Source organism: Opisthocomus hoazin, chromosome 2 (genome assembly GCF_030867145.1).
Source record: "Opisthocomus hoazin isolate bOpiHoa1 chromosome 2, bOpiHoa1.hap1, whole genome shotgun sequence".
Classification (NCBI taxonomy): Eukaryota; Metazoa; Chordata; class Aves; order Opisthocomiformes; family Opisthocomidae; genus Opisthocomus; species Opisthocomus hoazin.
In genome coordinates, this window is record NC_134415.1 from 45,755,638 (window position 1) to 45,775,068 (window position 19,431).

General features: G+C 41.8%; 1 protein-coding gene across 5 annotated transcripts in view; it reads left to right on the forward strand.

The window, feature by feature from the left end:
- PLCB1 (phospholipase C beta 1) overlaps window positions 1–18,183 on the forward strand; it is a 425,067-nt gene extending 406,884 nt beyond the window's left edge. For 2 of the 5 annotated variants that reach the window (XM_075413466.1, XM_075413468.1), the window contains exon 32: window positions 14,926–18,183. In XM_075413466.1, the coding sequence (XP_075269581.1) occupies window positions 14,926–15,156 (231 nt within the window). In that variant the 3' untranslated portion in view covers window positions 15,157–18,183. The remainder of the gene's footprint in view (window positions 1–14,925) is intronic. The other 3 variants (XM_075413467.1, XM_075413470.1, XM_075413469.1) reach the window with 3 other exon arrangements.
- The last annotated feature ends 1,248 nt before the right edge of the window (window positions 18,184–19,431 follow it).

A 19,431-nucleotide genomic window follows, 5' to 3' on the forward strand; every position in this document is an offset into this window, starting at 1 on the left:
TCCTAAGATCTGTTCTGCAAAACTAGCAAGACTTGAAAGAGTGGGTTGAAGCCTGCTTTGAGAGCCTAGAGCCATAACAGCAGGAGAGATAGAAACTAAAAGTGGTGTCTTCTCCTGATGTATAGACCAGATGTTCCTCTGCAACAAGCCTCCCTCTAACTGCCGCAAGAGTAACTAAACTATTTAAATTTCCCGTCCACATTTACCTTGCATTTGTAAATGATCCTGTTGCAGAATCTTCTTAATCAGTTCTCCTTCAGGTTATATATGTTGCTCTCCTTCCTTTGCATTAGTCACTTCTTTTCTTTCTGTGTCTGAAAATAGTAATACCAAACGATCGGAAAATGAATGCACTGAAAATGCAACACTGCAAATTAAATACGTGGATAACGGCTTGTGGCTTCGGTAGTCTGTGTGATGAGAGAGAACAGTAAACTGAGAAAGAGTTCTCCTGTGAATTCAGTGCCCCCATTATCTCTCCTTCTTTATCCGAAGGGCTGAGGAAACCTTTTTTGTTAGCCAAGACAGCTTGGTGCTTCGGCTTAATTTTCATTGCATAATTTTAAATACAGTGCTGCAATTAATGGATAGCCTAAAGACTTATTATTTCAAACTAATTGATATGTAAGAAAGTTTAAATAACACAACTGATAAGAAATTTTTAGGAATAACTTCTGTGACTAAGAATAATCTTTTTACTGTTTTACAGAGTAGCAGATGACTGAATTATTCACTTACCATCACTAAACCTAATGCTTGTCTGTATTTATAGAGTTCTAAATACATCTGCATGAGATGGGGAAAAGATGACATTTTATAGTCATTGTTCTAAAAGGATTTTTTGCAAGTTAATAATCTCATTCATTTCTGATACTTGCCTGCCGTCATTTGCAACACTCCCAAAATTCAAGAAAAACTTCTGTTATCCTCAACAAAAATGTGTACTCCACACGTATTTTAAATAGAGCTTTAAACCAAGCAACCAATGTTTTGAAAGTACTCTTTTGCTTCCTCAAATAACTGGATCACTTATGAAAGGCCTTTATTTTTCTAGTGTTCGTTAAACTTATCTTCAAATAGATTGTGGTCAGATTTGGCATCACAGGATACACTGTAAAGTCGTAAGACATCTGAAGAACTTTTTAATGCTTTTGGAAGATGTCAAGTACCGAAGTAATAATAAAACACTGATAGATCATTAAAAGGATAAGTTCTTATAATGGAAAGAGGTTTTGTTCTCCTGCCAATTTTTTTTTCTTAAATAAGGTTTTGCACAGTACAAAACTTTTCCAAGATAGAAGCTACCAACAGTGATACACATAAATGAAATCAGATTAAAAACAAATCAGAGCTCTGTGGAGATCATGTTATACATTCTGATGGCATGCCTCTCGGTGGAAAAAAAAGCAAAGGACTTAGTGAAGTTCCATGAGATTCGTCTCAGTTCAGGCTTGACCTTGTGGTGAACTAAACTTGGATGAACTGTATTAACTTCAGAAGGAGAGAAGCCTGGGACCAAATCCAGCACACACTAATGTCGGTAGGCAAGCTTACTCTTCCTGTAGTAGGCCTGAGATCTGGATGAGGCCCCAGTGTGATCTCCACGTGCTGTGGCCCACTGAGATCGGCGGGGGAGGGAGGGTGTAAGTTGTAGTATCCCTTATTTTCCTGTCTCTGCTGGCTTCTAGGGAATGTGCATATCCCTTTTCCTAGCAACAGGAAGGTCTGACCACAAAATCCGTCTGTGCTATTGGCAATGTCATTAAGAGATTTGTTCAAGTGGACTTTAAGATGTCCAACTGCACAGCAAGATGAAAAGCATACCACAGTGCAGACTTAAAACATGCAAGCGCTGTGACACACACGAATTTTCTGTCACCATAACTCACTGAACAAGCTGCACTGCACTTGAGAATAGCTGACCTCAGGATCTGTGCAGGCTTGTTGGGCTGTAGCATGCTCAGGGTGGTAGTCCTTCACCCATACTAAGCATTAAAAGAGCAAAACACCTTCAGAGGTTCCCCTTCTTCATGGAGCTCAGGTGCTCAACAGAAACCCATATCAGGTTATAGGCAAAAAGAGAGAAAGGTGGGCAGGTCTGGATGTCATCTGACCTTCTCTGTGGGAATTTGTTACCTCTAGCAGTCTGTTGAAGCAGGCTTGGATCTTAAACAGCAGCCTGGTCCTGTTTCCTAGACCCTTTCATGCTTTGCAGCTTCCTTAAGTTGCTAGCACAAGACAGTTGAAAATCCTGAACCTCTGAAACACGGCATTTGCACTGCTCCTTTGTGAGTCAGATTAACTTCAGGTCACTGTTTGGGGAGGAGCGTGCACTTCATGCCATCTTGTGCCAGTGATTCTTTCATCTGACCGGGTTACTCTGTGCCTGTACTTATATGGTTGCCGGTACTGCAGATCCAAAACCCATCAAAGTCAAGTACTGTCTTCTTGTAGACTGAAGTGAACTTTGGGTATGCCCTTTAACAGGCATGAGTTCAAGCTACTTTGTGCAGCACTGGGACAGGCTGTGTCTTGTTTATCTAGCTTTATAAAGTTACCTTATATGTCAGTTTTTGCATTACAGGATGCTTGTTGAACAGCATTGAAATAAAGTTTTCTGTGTGGTTCATTTAAACTCGGTGGATGATTAGAGAGTTGCCTGAGTTTGCAGTAGTCGGCATTAATATGAACTTTGCAAAAAATGTTTAAATAAAAAGCAACTGAACTGAAATATTAATCCCTTAAACATAATCATGAGGATGGCTCCGTTAACCTCCCATTGCATAGTACTACTTAATCCAGTAATAGCAGTACAGACAAGAAGAGGAGGTTTTTTTCCTTTTAAGTTCATTGTATTAAGAAGTAAAAATCTTCAGGCAATTTTTTAATTAGGTTGAACCTCTGGGCAGTGCAGCTTTTACATTAAGCTATGAAGTTTTTAAGAGCTGCAGTTAAAATTCCACACTGATTTTGCTTCTCAAGTCAAAAAAACCCAAAAGTCTGTTGTGTAATATAGCACGAAAGAAGAAGTGGTGGATAGATGGATGAAATAATTGTGGCAGTAGAGACATGAAGATAATAGGAATATAGAAACGCAGAGCAGCCATAAACAGTATCAGACTCTGTATCCTTAGCAGCAGTGATACATCTCCAGTTGATGTTAAGTATATAATAATGAACATATACATCAATATATAAATTTGAATTGAGTCCCAACTTTTTGTCATTACTAAACTCAGCCTCAAAACTTTCCTGGCACTTGGAAGTACAAAGGCCAAAATACTGAACCATCATTTCTGGAAGATGGAAAATGAGAGACACTAGCTCTGTCTCTGCTGTTAAACTTCTGCCAGGTTCTGAATAGATCTTTTTTATTAGCTTGTTATGTTATAAAATAATGGGTCGGTCACTAAATTGGCTCATCGTTTGGGGATAGTCAATGCACATCCCTGTTAATAGTAAAGAGGAAGCCAGATTCATGTTGCTAATGAGTTAGGAAATATTTTGGAATAACCTTCCTTGTTACAAGGGATTACAGAACTGCAACTACTTGAAAAGGTTTTCAAAGAAACTTCTAAGGCTTTGATCTTTATGGAGAGAGTGCTTGCTTCCTAGTCTAAAAACATTCATTTTTAACAGGATATTAACAGAAGGACTGACTCCTCAGTAATTTTCCAAGCAGACTTTTCAATAAGGCTTCATCCCGCAGAGGCTTTCTAATGTGAAAAGGTATAGTCAGTGCACGGTAAACTTCAAAGTGCAGCATAAGGCTCTATCAGTGTGATATTGTTTTTTGAACTAATGATGGCTTGCTTCTAAACCTCCATTCAGTTCCCTGACAATTATCAATGACATGGAAATTATAGTGAGCGTGTACCTTAAGAAACATGCCGTCACAAATACACAGACCTCAGTGTATGCTAGGAGTTCTTATTACTCTAAACAGGCTTGAGAGTCTGGGCTGCGTAGGAAGGGCAGAGCGGGACATCACAGCAAAAGGAGGTGCCAGACTTAATCATAGGATGACTCTGTTCCTTTTCCATTGAGCAGCACGGTGATGCCACTAGAGAAAGACAGAGAAATAGATTATTTATTTCATTTTCATTGCTGTATCTGAGAAGAAATCTCTGTACTTGGAGGGAATTTTCTGCAATGCTGATGGGATCTGTTAGAGATGTCCTGCCGAGAGTCAGACAGAGGCGACACTATAATTATCTATTAGCGAGGTGGAGGTGAGAGACTGAAAAAAGTTAGACTGTATTCAGAGTTCAGTTTAGGCAAGGATCCAAAAGCTGTGGTGTGGGTTTCACCACATTTTTTTCAGATCTGTACTTTGTCAGCTCCAGAACCCTCACACAGGAAGCCTTAAGCACCTGAAGCTTTCTTTTCTTCTCTTCCCTCTCTCCTCTTTCAAAAATAGCCACAGTCTCTCGCTCTGCAGGACAGCACCACTTTTAGGCAACACGCATTGTACATAAAGTGACCCTGCGGATTCCAGGGCTCCCTGGAGACATCCTGCTCAGCTGCTGTGGTGCTGCACAGCTCTCAGAGTCCCGCGTTCTCTGGTCCACCCGGGATTTGAAATTTTTCTGGAATATATTGTTGCTGTTGTAACCTCAAGATGTCATTTAAAAGTAGTTTCCAAGGGACTGTTATGACCTCTTGAGCTAAGAACTATAATACTGCTACTCTTCCAAGGCCTGTGCTGTTAGACAGTCAGCTGCCTGTTTACATGGTGCCTCGGAGGCATTTTGGAAGTGGAAAAAAATCACTTGCTAGAAGGCAATGGATGCACTGATTTTTTTTTGTTGTTGTTTGTTTTGAAGACTGTGTTTAAAATACGGACAGCACTTTATAAAAGCAGCAATTATGAAGCTGTATTTGAGCTATGTCACTAGAGTTATTTATCCTGGATCCACACCAGTAAACTAAGGGCAGTATCAGATGATAGATGAGAATTCAGTGGAGTTTCTCTGGATTTATTGCATTGAAACTGAACAGATTCTCTTTTGCTTACAGTGAAGCTAGCTTATTCCAGTGATAATGAAAAAAGAGCAGAATCTAGCCTTAAAATGTTATACATGCTCACGGAGAGGGGATTTTTTTCCCATTCATACCAGCTCAAATTATCTTTATTCATACGCATCATGAGATGCATAGGTCACGTATTTATAGTCAGAAAAAAACCCCCACTTGACAGCTTAAGAAAGCATTTTATCCACAGAGGGAAACAATTACACAAAATAGTCATCAAAAAGAAGAGTGATTCCAAGTATACAGCTTACAATGCACAGAGCACGGCTTTGCATGAGAACAAACTGCTGTACTGATGAAGAAATGGGAAACAAAAGTTATTGTGAAGAAAATCTTCCCACAGAATTCAGTACAAGCTATCTCTTTAAAGAAAATGCAAGAGATCTCAAATTACTACTAATAATACAGCTGCCAGTAGGAGAAGATCACCAGTTTAGGCTTTTGCTGTAACAAGCTTCTCTAACTCATAAGTTTTCAGCAAAGGTACAGTGCAGGCATATGTATGTGTAATACCTGTATAACCCGAGGAACACAGATAGGCATCTCATCCCTCAAACATTTATTTTTTCATTACCTCTTGGAACAGGTGTTGGTTTACTATACAGAAAGAAGATACGAGTTTCTGTACAGGTGCTAAAATCTAGGAACCCAGGTCCCAGGTTTCTTCACAGTCCCATTGGTTTAATTGAGGTTGCAGTTAATAAAGGTGGAGACACAGATTGATGAAGGCCCTAAGGTTACAGACTAATGCCTTGAGACAGCAGATATTAAAGGACTCTTTTATATGGGGACTTGTTGTACATCAGGGAGGCATAGCAAATCACCTTTGCTTTAACGGGAAGAGGCACGAAGCTGAAACATGGAAGATAACTGTCGGGGAAGCCAAAGGGGGAATAAGGGAAGATAACAGAGTCTACAATTTCTAGACTTCTTGGCTTGTAACATGCTTGGGGTGTTACAGTTATTTTTTCAAGCCCACCTTGGGGCAATTTCTGAAGAACAGTATGTGGACTGTGCAATCCGTCAATAGGGGAAGGCAGGGGCAGCAGTAGTCGATCAGTCAAAAATACAGCGACTCCTGAGCAAGTGTCCCTGGTGTCAGGAATAGCATGGAGACCTTGGGGGGGTGAGAAGATGGGCTTGGGGTATTAGACCTTGTGTCAAGGGCTAGGGTAGCTTCATTTGGGAGAGAAAGGGTGTGGGGTGGGGCTGGCGAAGAGAAGGTCCTAGAATTGGTGTCTCTCATGTCTGTCATGGTCTGAAAAGTAACCGTTCTTTGAAAACGCACCAAGGGCATGCACCAAGACTGAGATGTACTTGTCTGGAGACAGGAATCATAAATGGGAGCTTCCCAGTCAGCATAAAGACATTTCCCGCACCGGCTGTTGTCTGCCTAGTGCAATGGTGTTCCCTGCACTGTCTCTGATGATGAGTGCCCTTAGGTTTTCTTTAGTGATTCCACATCCAGCATCTTATGAGGTAAAGCCTCAGCTATCTGAACAGTTTCATCTCATGCTTAGTTATATTGTCCTTGAGTAGCTATGTTAAGCCCTAATGTTGACACAGTGGCATGTTCCTTTTTGCACTTGCTTGCCGTCACTGGGAGAAAAAGAAAAAGAGTGTTTAGGTGCTCTCTGCACATGTAGAGATACCAGCTCATTTCCCAGACCTGGATAAACAGCTTCCCAAGAAACTGCATTTCCCAGCTGCTTTCTTTGGGCCATTCTTCCACACAGCAGTACATCACTTTTGGAAAGGTCCTGCAGAGGAGTCCCGGGTTCTCCTCAAACCCATCATCCTCGCCTCAAGTCCCTGTCTCCTGCAGCCCCTTGTAGCACGCTGAGTGCTGCAGAGGGACTGCAGCCATGAGGCGCGAGGAAAACTAAGCAGTGGTTACTCCTTTGCCTTCCCAGCAGAAATCTCCATAGTGGAGGGAACAACATGGTCCTTAATAAGAAACTCCTTCTGTTTCCAATTAAACAAAAATTGCTGCCTATAAATCACTTGATCCCTGAGCTCTGTTCCTCAATTTCACTCTCCCTGTTACTGAGCCTCCATCTGCTTTTAACAATTTTTTCTACTCATATGTCTTTTAATGCTGTATCCCTCCAGAATGGCTTTCTAATTAAGTAAGCTCTGAAAATGAAAAGCAGCAGAACAGCAGCTTGCTTGCTCTCTGTACCCTTAATCTGGGAGTCCTCTATGTGCTATTTTGGAAGCTAAATTGAGGTCACTGACATTATGCATATTTGTTGTCTGATGCAGTCTTAAAAGCCCCAAATCCTCTATTCAAAATTGTCTTTAGGCACACAGGTCAAATATTTGCAGGAAGAAAAATAAGTATTTGGAGCTTTAGCAGATCTAGAGAAACAAGGGAGGAGTGAAAGAGGGGCCACAATCTCCTACCAGTATTTCTGTTGCCATGTGTTTTCACTGACCAGTAAAAAGATCAGTGTCACCAGTGTTAAGACAATAAACAGCTCCAATGACATGTGAAAAAGAAAATGGGAGCTTTGCTAAACAGAAATATCGTGTAGAGGTTGCAGTCCCCCTTTCGTTACAAATCGTGTAGTAACCAGGTACTGCCTCCTGTCAAAATACATTGTGCTGAAATTGCACAGAAGGAATTAATGCAGTTGAGTTTCTGATCAGAGAAACAAAAAGAACAGGTACTGTTTATGTGGAATTAAATATTATACTGCATGTGGGTAGTGCCACAGTAATTATGGATACAAATTAGTATCACATTTCAACTGGTGAAAAAATGCAATAACCAAATATTAAAAAAAAAACCCAACACATTATTTTGATATTTTGCTGCCCTCTGCCTCAAGGGAAAATAATGCAACTTAGAAATTTTTCACATTTGGATTCAGAACTCAGAAATTGTTAAAATCTTGTCAAAAATTTGAGCATAAATAGTTCGCTGTTGGAAATGTCAGACATTGTTGTAGATACCAAACTAGTTAGTCCTCAGAGTGCATTTTTATCTGGAGCATTGAGCCGGGATATTTGGATTGTTTTTCATTCATAATTCACTGCATCATTCAGGGAAAGAAAGAGTGCAGGCAGGGAAACAAAGTATTTATGAATAACGCAAAATAAGGTAGATTTAAAAGGAGGGATAAAAGAAATACGAAACTAAAAAAAATGGCCTTACAGAAAAATTGCTAGTGGAATGGAAAATGTGTGACTTAAAAAAACTTTATTTTGAGTCGTATCAAATTTTTGCAGTGAAAGAATGTCATCAAAACAAGTATGGCCGTAATGAATGTTTTTAACTCAACAAAATTGCATTTTTGGTGGGGTTTTCTTCACCAGTTGTATTTTATACATAACTTTAGCAAAACATTTTTGCTTGAAGATTAATTCTTTAGATGCTATTTAAGTAGTGACCCTTCCATTATTTTTGAGTCAAAAATACATTTTTAAAAAAAATGTGAGCTGGAATGAATCCCAGTCCATGTGGAAGCGGGTTGGTTTTGCTAACTGACTGCCTCTGGCAGGGATCTTACATTAGGAGAATGACGGTACGAGGTCACACCGCTGTGCAGGCCAAGCATGCAGTTTCTCAAGCTGTATGGGGAAGGAAGAGAGGGGGAAATTGTTTGGAAAACACTTTCATTACTTACTTCCGAAACACTGCTTTTAAGATCCAATGGGAAGGAGCAGCAGTGTTCGCATTAGCAACTTCAAAGGTGTTGCTGTGCCAGGAAGGGAGACGGGCTGGACGTGTTTTCTCCCACCATTTCCCTTTCCCTTGGTCTGCCGGGGAGAAGTGAAGGAGGTGAGATGGAAACGGTGCTGCTTATCGGCCAGCTGTGTATCCACCTCGTGTCTTCAAGCCATGGAGGCTGGCTGTGGGATAGATGCAGCAGACTTTCACAAGATGCTGGCAACGACACCAGCCCACAGAGATATTCCCAAATTTCCTGTGTGTGTCATAGGGTCACGTTTTAGTCTGCTGGTTGTTTTTAAGACACACGGTGAGCTCTTCGCTTCTGACACCTGAGGTCCTAGATCCGGATGTCATTTAAGTTTGTGCAGATATCTACTTCCCATGCCTTGAGCTACAGCAAAACTTTTCTTAACTTTGCTCTACATCTGAAACCTCTGGTAGCTCATTATTAGATTCTTATACCTCATTAGCCCAGCTTGTTTGCTTTTCCACAGTTATCTTAAAATAATCCTGAAATGAAAAAAAAAAAAAGATTCTGCAACAGGAAAGAGGGATGAGATGTATTTCAGGTAGTGAGAAGGGAAAGGAGTTCAGTATTTGAAGTTTAAACTCAGGGAGAAGATAATATGAAACACCGTAAATGTGGAATAATTAAGGATTAAGGAGTTTAACATTTTTATTTTTTAATTTTTCTAATCTTTTTTAACCTAAACACTCCATGTGAACTGCAGCCCTCCTGGTAACTTGTGTTGGCAGCATGTTGCATTTTTCATGTGATTGTTTTATTTTTATTCTTGGTAAAAACAGAAGTTCATTAGATCACATTGCAAGTATGCAAAAGTCTACCGGGGCTTGATCAGGATAGTCTGAAACCACAGTCTCTGCTTCAGTAATTCTTTATTGATCACAGTCAATATTTTAATGCTATGTTATGCTATGTTATTTTGGTAGGTTTAATAATAACAGCTAGGTCTAAATGCTATAAATAGTTTTAATAATACTATCTGTTTCCTGACTGCATTTTCCTTGCTTTAAGCCGAATAACCATATTCATTTTCACCTCCCACATTCCAAGGAAGGGTTGCTGAGGCCTCTCTCTGAATGATGACCCTTTTTGGAAAGCGGTTGTAGCCAAGGATGCCGAAGAGCCCTTTGAATGGAGAGGGAATGTGAGCTGATCAGCTGGGCAGCTGGCTGGCCGCCCACCAGGAGCTCTGCTCCTGAAGTCGTGTAAAGCCTTGCTCATTTTCCGTCCCTAAGGCTAGGGGCTGTGTTGGTTGTAGTCGAGGTTCAAAGGATACGGTAGTGTTCGTCCAGGGCGTGAGGGTGCACGAGCCGAAGCCCCTCAGTCACCCACCTAACGGCGGGCTGACATCAAGGAGGACCCTCAGGCACAGCTTCCTTGTGGAACTCTTGTGGGGTGTAGCTAACAGAGGCAGGACAGTCGCAGTCAAAGCCTCACTGTATCTGCTGTTACTTTGAGTAGGACAACTTGGTGGCCCAGTGGTCTGCAGCCTGTTGGAAGCCTGTGCTGGTGTATGTCTAGTTTGATAAGCAATCATATAAAGAGAACTCAGGAGAGCCCTTTCAAACCAGAGGCAGCTGAGCATGGCACCTCCTGAGCTTTGATCCCTACCTAAGCTTAATTTCTCTCCTTCCATCTGTAATTTGGGAATAATAATACTGATACTTACTGATTTTGTAAAGCTGATGCGAGTATCAGCTGATGTTTTTTAACTAGCACTGTTGGGTAAAAAACAAAGGGTAGGTAGATAGAAGCATATATTCAATAGTTAGAGCTTCTGGCCACAGCCATCAAGAGTGACTAACGCATTCATCTCGTCCCCAAGGACCCCCCTGCAAACACGTAATGATGGCTCCAAAATATTAACTAATTGCCTGTAAGTAAAATACATGGGAGTGTGATTTACCTGAACAAGAAATGTTTCCAACCCCTTGTGGGATACTAAAGCTGCGTTGGAGGTGACATTAGTAAGTGGCTTTAGCTGGGGGTTAAAGAGAGGACAGAGGATCTGTGGGAGACAGTGAGGTAATAGAAAGAAGAAGGTTGTTACATGTTAATGGGAACAGTGGTCCAGATAATGATCTGCCCGCCTAATCATCAGTCTCATTTTCCCCGCCTTGTCTGGCTCCAAAATCCTAAAAGCAAGTGTAGGTCACTTTGTCTACTAGCTGGAGAGTAGAGAAATCGGGGTAGTTGTACTTGTGGTGGGAAGCAACCCAAGGAGACAGCAAACTGAATAGTAAGGCCACACGTGACTGGAGAATGGGGGGTGCTGGTTGTGCGGAGAGGTTTTCACTTACGCACACACACACTGACATGGCACTTTGTTGTGCCATCAGCATGCCTAGTAAAAGGAATACATAACTAGCTGAGCTGTGTCCAATTCTGGGCTCCCCAGTTCAAGAAAGATGAGCAGCTACTGGGGAGAGTCCAGCAGAGGGCTAGGAGGATGATGAGGGGATTGGAGCATCTCTCCTACAAGGAAAGGCTGAGGGAGCTGGGCTTGTTCAGCCTGAAGAGGAGAAGGCTGAGAGGGGACCTTATAAATGCTTATAAATATCTTAAGGGTGGGTGTCAGGAGGGTGGGGCCAGGCTCTTTTCAATGGTGCCCAGCAACAGGACAAGGGGCAATGGGCACAAACTGAAGCAGAGGAAGTTCCGTCTGAAGATGAGGAAGAACTTCTTCCCTCTGAGGGTGACGGAGCCCTGGAACAGGCTGCCCAGAGAGGCTGTGGAGATATTCAAGACCCACCTGGACGTGGTTCTGTGCAACCTGCTCTAGGTGACCCTGCTTTGGCAGGGGGGTTGGACCAGATGATCCCCAGAGGTCCCTTCCAACCCCTACCATTCCATGATTCTGTGACTACTGCCACTAACAGGAGGGCAGCTTTCCATTAGTGAGTGAACTGTAATGTCCCTGTAAAGCCGTAGAATATGGTTATCGTTGTCTAATAGAATGATACTGAGGGTTTTAAAAGAAAAACAGTGGGGTTTTCTGAGCCAGCTGGTTTTAAGCAGGCAACTTGTTTCTTTAACCTTGACCCACAGCTGTTTGCCAGTGTTGTGCCTGGAGGTGGTGGTTTAAGGAGAAACACGGCAATGCACTGTCAGACTGCCATGGGTTTGCAAGCCCCGGGCTTGCTAAAGTAGCCTTCAGCGAGGGGTCAGCTCTGGCAGTGGGATGGCTGCACTGCACCCAGGCTCACCCCTGTGCTCTTCATTGTGGCTGGGGTCTTGCATGATAGCTTGGGGGTCAGGGAATGGGCTCTGGGGTGCCACTCTGAAGCCAAGCAAGGGGAAGGACTGACAGTGCCTTTGAAATGAGAAAGAAAACTAACTTTTACACATGGTTGTAGTTTTAATCACCCCTCCTTGTCTACTGTCTGCTCCTTCTCAACTAACTTCAACCTTCTCATGATTAGATATCTATATAGACTGTCTCTGGAGACACTGAAGAGAGAGAGCTAGCTCCAGATGCATGGCATTTCTCTTAAACACTCGACTTAGGGGGGATTATCAACTGGAGGCGCTTTAGGAGGTGAATATTAGACTCAGTTGCTATCTAACAACATGCTTACGGTTGCACAGGGTTCAGATAATGTTCAGTTTCTGAGGGATTTCAAATATTTCTATCGCTTGTAAACCTAATTAAGCAAATCAAGGTTCTGAAGGAAGTTGAGAGCCAGGAGACTTTGACTTTCGATTTTGCATACCTCCTTCTATACCTGAGGTGCCCAAAATTTACAAAATCAGTAATTCCATGTACGGCAATGATGTGGGGAAGTGCAGCAGCCCATCTCTGGCTCAGACACTGCTGTATAAAAAATTCATGCCCTTTTATAAAGCTTTGTCTTCCAGTGCTACGGAGCCTATCCCTCAATTCCCAGATTTATAAAAAATGTTGCATGCAGAGCTGCCTCTCCCTGCAAGAACTTTAGCTGGCTTTGTTGGGTGCTAGGACACTGCTACAGATCTGCATCGGCAGCCCAGAGCCCGGCTAGAAATGCTCCTGAAAAGGCAAAGATGTGCCATCGCTGCTGTTTCAGGTTAACCCAGAGAATGTTTTGTGCCACGCTTGGCGTAAGTCTCCCTCTAACTGTGATAGCATCTTTGGGTAATTGTCGTAACTAAACAGGACTCACCTGCCCCTCCCTCCCTCCCTCCTGTTTTTTTAAGCAGTGCAGGTATTTAGCAGTGAACTGTAACCAAAAGCATGATTGTACCATGGTGGTAGACCTTTTGCCTAGAACATAATCTGGATTTGCAGTATGACCTACGTGAGGGCCATGCTGCCGTCGCTCTGAGGTAGAGACCAGTGCAGATGTAGCTTCCTGGTGGTTGAGAAAGTCACTGGGCAGCAGGCATGGAGTCCAGGGCTGCAGGGCCCCAGCGGTAAGCTGGGCAGTGAGGGGTGATCAGCGTCTGTTGTGGGTTTTTCCTACCAACCACACTACGGCACTGTTCCTCTGACAATATGTGTACTATTGGAAGTGTTATCAAAATGGAGACGAAAGGAGGATGCCTTCAAAAACTTGTATCTAGACATAAAACCAGAAAACAAAGAAATTTGTTCAGGAAAAAAAGAAAGGTACTGCATGAAAGAGGGTGTTATGGTAGTGATTGTCGAACAGGTGCTACAAATACATAATTTAGAGGCAGGGTGTATTTAATGCAACTGTTTGTGTCTCAGACTCAGTGTTTGTCAGCACTGTGGCACTGAGGTGGGAAACTGAGGGCAGAACAGCAGGAAAATTGCCAGAAACAAGGCAGGAAAGGAGCTTAAGCTGGAAAACCAACAGGAAAAAGCCAGATCTTAGATCTTGAGGAAGAAAAACTGCAAAATTTGTCTAATTTAGGAATGTAGAACTAGACCGGGTGAGCTAAGGACTTTGATTTGCACATCAGGAGAAAGGAGAAGAGGCCTCACAAAAACAAAATCAGAGATGCAGGATGAAAACCAGGGCAGAAGCATGGGGATTGGGATTGGAAGGGCTCAGAGGGAGAGGCAGTGGTAAAGTTACATGCTGTGGATAGGTCGAGGATGGTAAGAGTTGTGTAGGTCCTAATGTTCAAGTGAAAATTTCTATTACCTTTTGAGAGCCATCGCAATGGGGTGAAGGAGACTTGAAACCAGACAGGATAGACTCAAGCATAGAGCTGAAGGATCGGAATTCATAGCACCTTTATACATCCTGGAAAAAAACAGCTCAAAGCACAATTGCCTAAGAAACTATTGTGAAACTGCTGCAGCTACAGTTAGCAGAACCTGACCCCTTCTTTTTAAGAAGGTGACTGGATGGATGGTTGGATGGATGGACAGACGGATGGAGCAGGTTTGGCTTTGGAACTCACCCCTTTTGCTTCCTGCCGTGCTCAAATTGGTCACAGTGCAAAAACTGGCTTTGTCTTCAGTTGAAATCTTCACACACATTAATGTTTTTTAAATAATGTTCCTAATACGGGCACTAAAAACAAAGGCTATACAAATAAATACTGGGAAGGGACCCACAGCTTCCTGAAGACTAATAGCCAGATTTCTTTCTGCATGCCTTTTGCATCCTGTTGATGATAAGACACTTTTTCCCTGGTAACGTCCAAGATACATACTGCATTAATCAGATAACGTAACTTTCCATGATCTAGCCCTAAGAAATGTAATTGAACTTTTTTCCTTCCCTCTTTGACTCCCTTTGACAACGGACTTTTTCCTAATGGTTTCTCCAACCCAAGAAATCTGGCAAAAGTTATTATATTGTTCTCCGAGCAATGTCTGTGGTGTGATTAATGTGTGATTAACTACCTGAAGCTTAATTAAGGCCTTGCTCTTTCAGAGGCTTATCTGTGATCCATACTGCACTTGAATGAGATCTTGTGAAAGCCAGTGCAAGTATGGACACCAATACAGTTAAATCCACATATATTTCAAGGATTTGGGTACCCAAGGCCGGTACCCAAAACCAGCCTTACGCACAAATGACCACACATCCCTTCAGCTTTGCAACGGCTGCATGGAAATCAATGGGCCTATTGGATGTGTGGCGCTGGTATGAAAAAGAAAGGAATGTATTCCTGAAGCAGGCAAAAATGCGTTATTAATTCCACCCCCTGCCTCATGTGGTGCGTTCCCCGTACTGTAGCACTGGTCTCACTAGATACAACGGAAGACAGCTTGTCTCTTTTGTTGCAGTTGCAGGTGGAACTGGATCAGGAGTATCAAGACAAATTCAAAAGATTGCCTTTGGAAATTCTGGAGTTTGTACAGGAAGCCATGAAAGGGAAGATCAGCGAAGACGGAGACCACAGTTCTGCCCCCTCTTCCCTGGCATCTGACAGTGGAAAATCAAATCATAAACCTCTGCAAAGTGAAGAGGAATTGGAAGAAGATAATCCAGAAAAAGTGTTTGATACTACTTTTTAACTGCCCAAGCAACAATCAGTGCGCCAGGGCGCACCGCTCCCCAGCTGCCCGTCTCCAGTCTCCCGATGTCAACTGCCGCTGAAGCGCTTTGGGAGGCAGGCGGAGTCTGCATTCAAGTGCACATTTCCCAAAAGGAACATTTTATAAAAAGTATTGTGCAAAGGTCTTCATTCTCTTTCTTCATCTTATTATTATTCTAAAGCTTAGTGCAGTCATAATGGGAAAATTAATGTGAACCATCCCCCCCCTCTTTTTGTTTCTCTTTTTTTTTGGCCAATTTACAATGGGTAATTTTCTGGCCATGTTCACTGTTAAGAATGTTTAATGAAGACCAGTGTATTGTACAGAGACAAATGTGTGCAGCTTTCCTTTTGAAGTGCTAGTGCAAAGTGCTCCAAACTGATACAAATCCTAGAGAATATTATAAGAGTACTTAGTCATATTTGTTTCCTTCTTTCTAACTGCACCTTGACAGCTGTACCATCATTTTACATTTGCACTGAAACATTTAATCCTTTTTAGCTTTGCAGGCACTAGTGGCTTGCCGTCTCGGTGTTATGTTTATCACATGGAAAGAAATTGTATTTGCTGCTGAAAATTCTTGGAACTGTGGGGACAAGAGGAAAACAAAGAGAAGAACTCTGCCTGGAGATTGTCGGTGTCCGTGCATGTCTGTGTTTGTTACACTGTGTGAGTGCATATATGTTTGTGTATATATATATATATAGAGCTATATGTGCACGCACATCCGCCTGTATACACACACGGCATGTTTCTCTTTGAAGTTGACGTGGTCTCTTGGCCAAACGAAGTGTTTCAGGGATACGTGACTAGAGAGAACCTTTATGAAAGCTAACATCTGGGTTGTACTGCTATAAAATAGTCATTGAATCCTAAAATTCTTTTTTGTGGTGTTAGTGTTGTAAATCAAAGTAGGTTTAGAATATAAATTTGATATATATTTTGCAGACTCAAAAGTATTGATTTTAAGTATCATATTTTAAGCTTACTGAATTTGATAGGATTATAAAATGTTTAGGACTACAGTATTTGAAATTTAACAGAATCTTCCATTATTTTTAAGACTGAGGTTCAGTTTTACTAAGGTCTGAAATTTAAAAGCAAAATATAAAAACCTGATCACTGTTATTTAAAAATGTCTATTAATCCATTTAACTGACTTCTTAAAATAAGAACAATGAAAGTTAGTGTACTGTATGATATGCATGAGAGAAGTAACAGCACATTTTGAGAAATTTGTATCAGACGACAGAGGGACTTTGTGAGAGTCAGGATATTTGAAAAGGTAAAGAAATGCTATTCTCTGGATTCCTGTGCTAACAGAAATGGGAATTACGAAACATTACGGACAGATTCCTCTTTGTACCCAAGCGAGTGCCTCGTGCTAAACTCACGTTTTCCTGCGCACCGCTGGGCTCAGTGCAGCTCTGCTGGGGAATAATGTTCGCGTACGTTTGCAAGATCGCGGCCTTACTTCGTATTAAAAAGCAATCAGAGAAAGCAGTCAATGACATAGGAAGGCGTTTTAATACATCGTAACAGTTAAGTTACTTTACTTCCATTCCCTCAGGATTTTAGTACTTTAAAGTAACTTATTTTATTTAAATTTAAGCAATAAAATACAAATCACGGTTAAGTTTTCAGTTAAGTAATGGCGTGTAAGTAATGGCGTGTATGTATATATAAGTTCAAATCTTGGAAAACAAACAGTATTTTGGTGTTTCTTTTTTAAACTTAGAGCAGAAAGAAAGAAAAATTGCACGCTGTTTGGAGATCATATTTTGGATTAAACTATTCTGGTTTATGATGATGAAATTAGTGAACGTGAAATTCAAAACTCTGACTTTCATCTTAATGCTAGGAAAGGTGAATCCTCTGTTAATCCTCGTTTTGCACTTTGAAATCAATCTTAATCACTCACTGAAAATGTAGAGAGTCAAGATGTAATGCTGCATTTTATAAAGTAAAAATGACATATTGTCTAAATTATTAAAAGAATGAACTGATAGCAGTGTTCACATAAAACTGAAGACTGTTGGATTACAGAAACTGTTGTACAGTGCAGGCTTTTTGGTAAAATCTTAGCTCCTTTGAATTTCAGCGCTGCGTTCCCGCGGACTTCAGCGGAGCCAGGACTTCACCACAGTCTTCAAAGAATCTTGGGCAAACACCAATTAACCTTTTATTTATATTAAAAAAAAATAAATATACTGGTTGGATTAAATATACTATCAGCTGTAGTCATTTTACAGGACGTTTGTATTTGACCATTTCCTGTACTCACATTTTTTTATATCTGTACAGTGCCACTTTCTGCAGGTGTAAGGTAGTGTGTAATACTGTACATCTTGCATTGGTCAAACTATTTCAGTGAAACAGATATCATTTAATATTGATATTACTTGAACTAGAGTAAGATAATGAAAAAAAGGGTCTTTATGATGTGCAAGTCTTGTGCCTTTTATGTATTTGCCTTGTTCCGTGTTGAATGTGTGGAAATGCTGTATCGTGGACTTCCTGCTGTATAGAATAGAGCTGTCTATATTAAACTAGGTCGTGCACTTCAGATATCTTTACACTACTGAAAATAGCTTGGTTTTGGCAGTATAAACAGAATTTTAAAAATTCTAATGAAGGCCAGACATTTTAGATTTAACATGTTCATAATTATGTTGATTAATGCTCATGTATTAGCTAAACATTCACTGAGAGATAACTAAAGGGACATCATTGCCTGCCTTTCTTTGAAATCAGTGTTGCTCTTGTACATTGTATTAATAGTGTCTGTGATTGATTAGTCCTTGATGATTTGCTTTCAAAGTAGGATGAAATTTTTCAGTTAACATGTACATATTTTTCGGTTCCTCAATCTATGATTGTTTCAGAGGCATAATTCACGTTTTTGTAAAAATTCTATGCAATTTTGTGGCATGATGTTTCTTCCACTTGTAATTTTATGTGCTTACATTACAGATCCAAAGGACAAATAAAAATTTCTTAACACAAGACGGTTGTTTTCTCTGTTCATTGACTCAAAAGCCTCAGTAGAGTCAGGAGACCTTACTGACTTCGAAGACCTTACCCTGACCCCTTTGCCCCCGGGAAGGGCAGTGCCATGAGGAGTCAGTGATGTTTCCTTGCAGGCTCTTGTGTTCACAACAATGAGAACAAGAAATTGCACGTGCCTGGGCATCCCCTGCCCTGCCCAGCACAATGTGCATTTGCTGGTGCTCTGAAACAACGGGAAACCAAAAAAGTGCACAGCAGGCAATGAACTGGTAAGAAAATTTATTGGTTTACAGGACAGGCTTTTGTAGAAGAGCAATTGCATGATTTTCAGCCATACCTGTAAACTCGACAAATTATCGCGGCCTTACTTCTCTTCCACTGCCCCAGCTGTTTCGCTAATCACCTATGCAATTATATATGTGCTGTGAAATGTACCTTCGCAGGGGCCTTCCACTGAGAGCACTGAAAAATAAATCTATTCCTTTGGCTTTTGACTTGCCTTTCTCTATTTAATTTGCAATGTGAAAAATTATCTCTGGGAGAAGAGGGAAGCAGGTGTATTAATCCAGTGTGGAAAGGGATATACCTATTAAAACAAACAGTCTCCAAGACACCTAGAGTCAAATTGCTCTCTAGGGAAAAGTGTGGGGAGATGGGGTCTGACGAGGGGGATGGACACGGCACGGAGTAAAAGCAGGCAGGGAAGGGAGGAACAGAGCTGAAAGTCGGGCCTGTGAATTTGACAGAGGGGAATAAGATTAGAATAGAAACAGGGGAGGAAAAGTGAAAAAAAAAAAACCCCAAAATTGTGTACACTTCCTTCCCAAAGGAGGAGCAGTGGGGTGTGAAATCAAGAGCAGGGTTTGCCCAGGCCCTGTTAGGGAGCTGCCCGTCGTGTAGCGAGGCAGGCAAAGGGGAGGCAGACGGGACCGTGGGGCAGGGAGGCAGCGTGGTGAGAATTTCAGGAGGATGAGGCGGAGATGGTGACAGCGAGCACAGAGAGAAAAGCCAGGAGGCCATGGGAAGGATTGAGAAAGAGCCCTTGGCTCCCACGGGGCCCAGCGAGGCAGGATTCTCACAGCCGGCTGAGTAGGCGACCTCAGCGCTTGTTGTGCTTGGGCCACGGGAGACTGACTTGGCTGCGGAGGAGAGAGGGCGACAGGCTGTAATGTGTGGAATATCTGTTTGGAGGTCAACCAAGAGAAAGATGGTGTTGCAGAGGCCAGGCAGCAGGGCCAGCGCTGT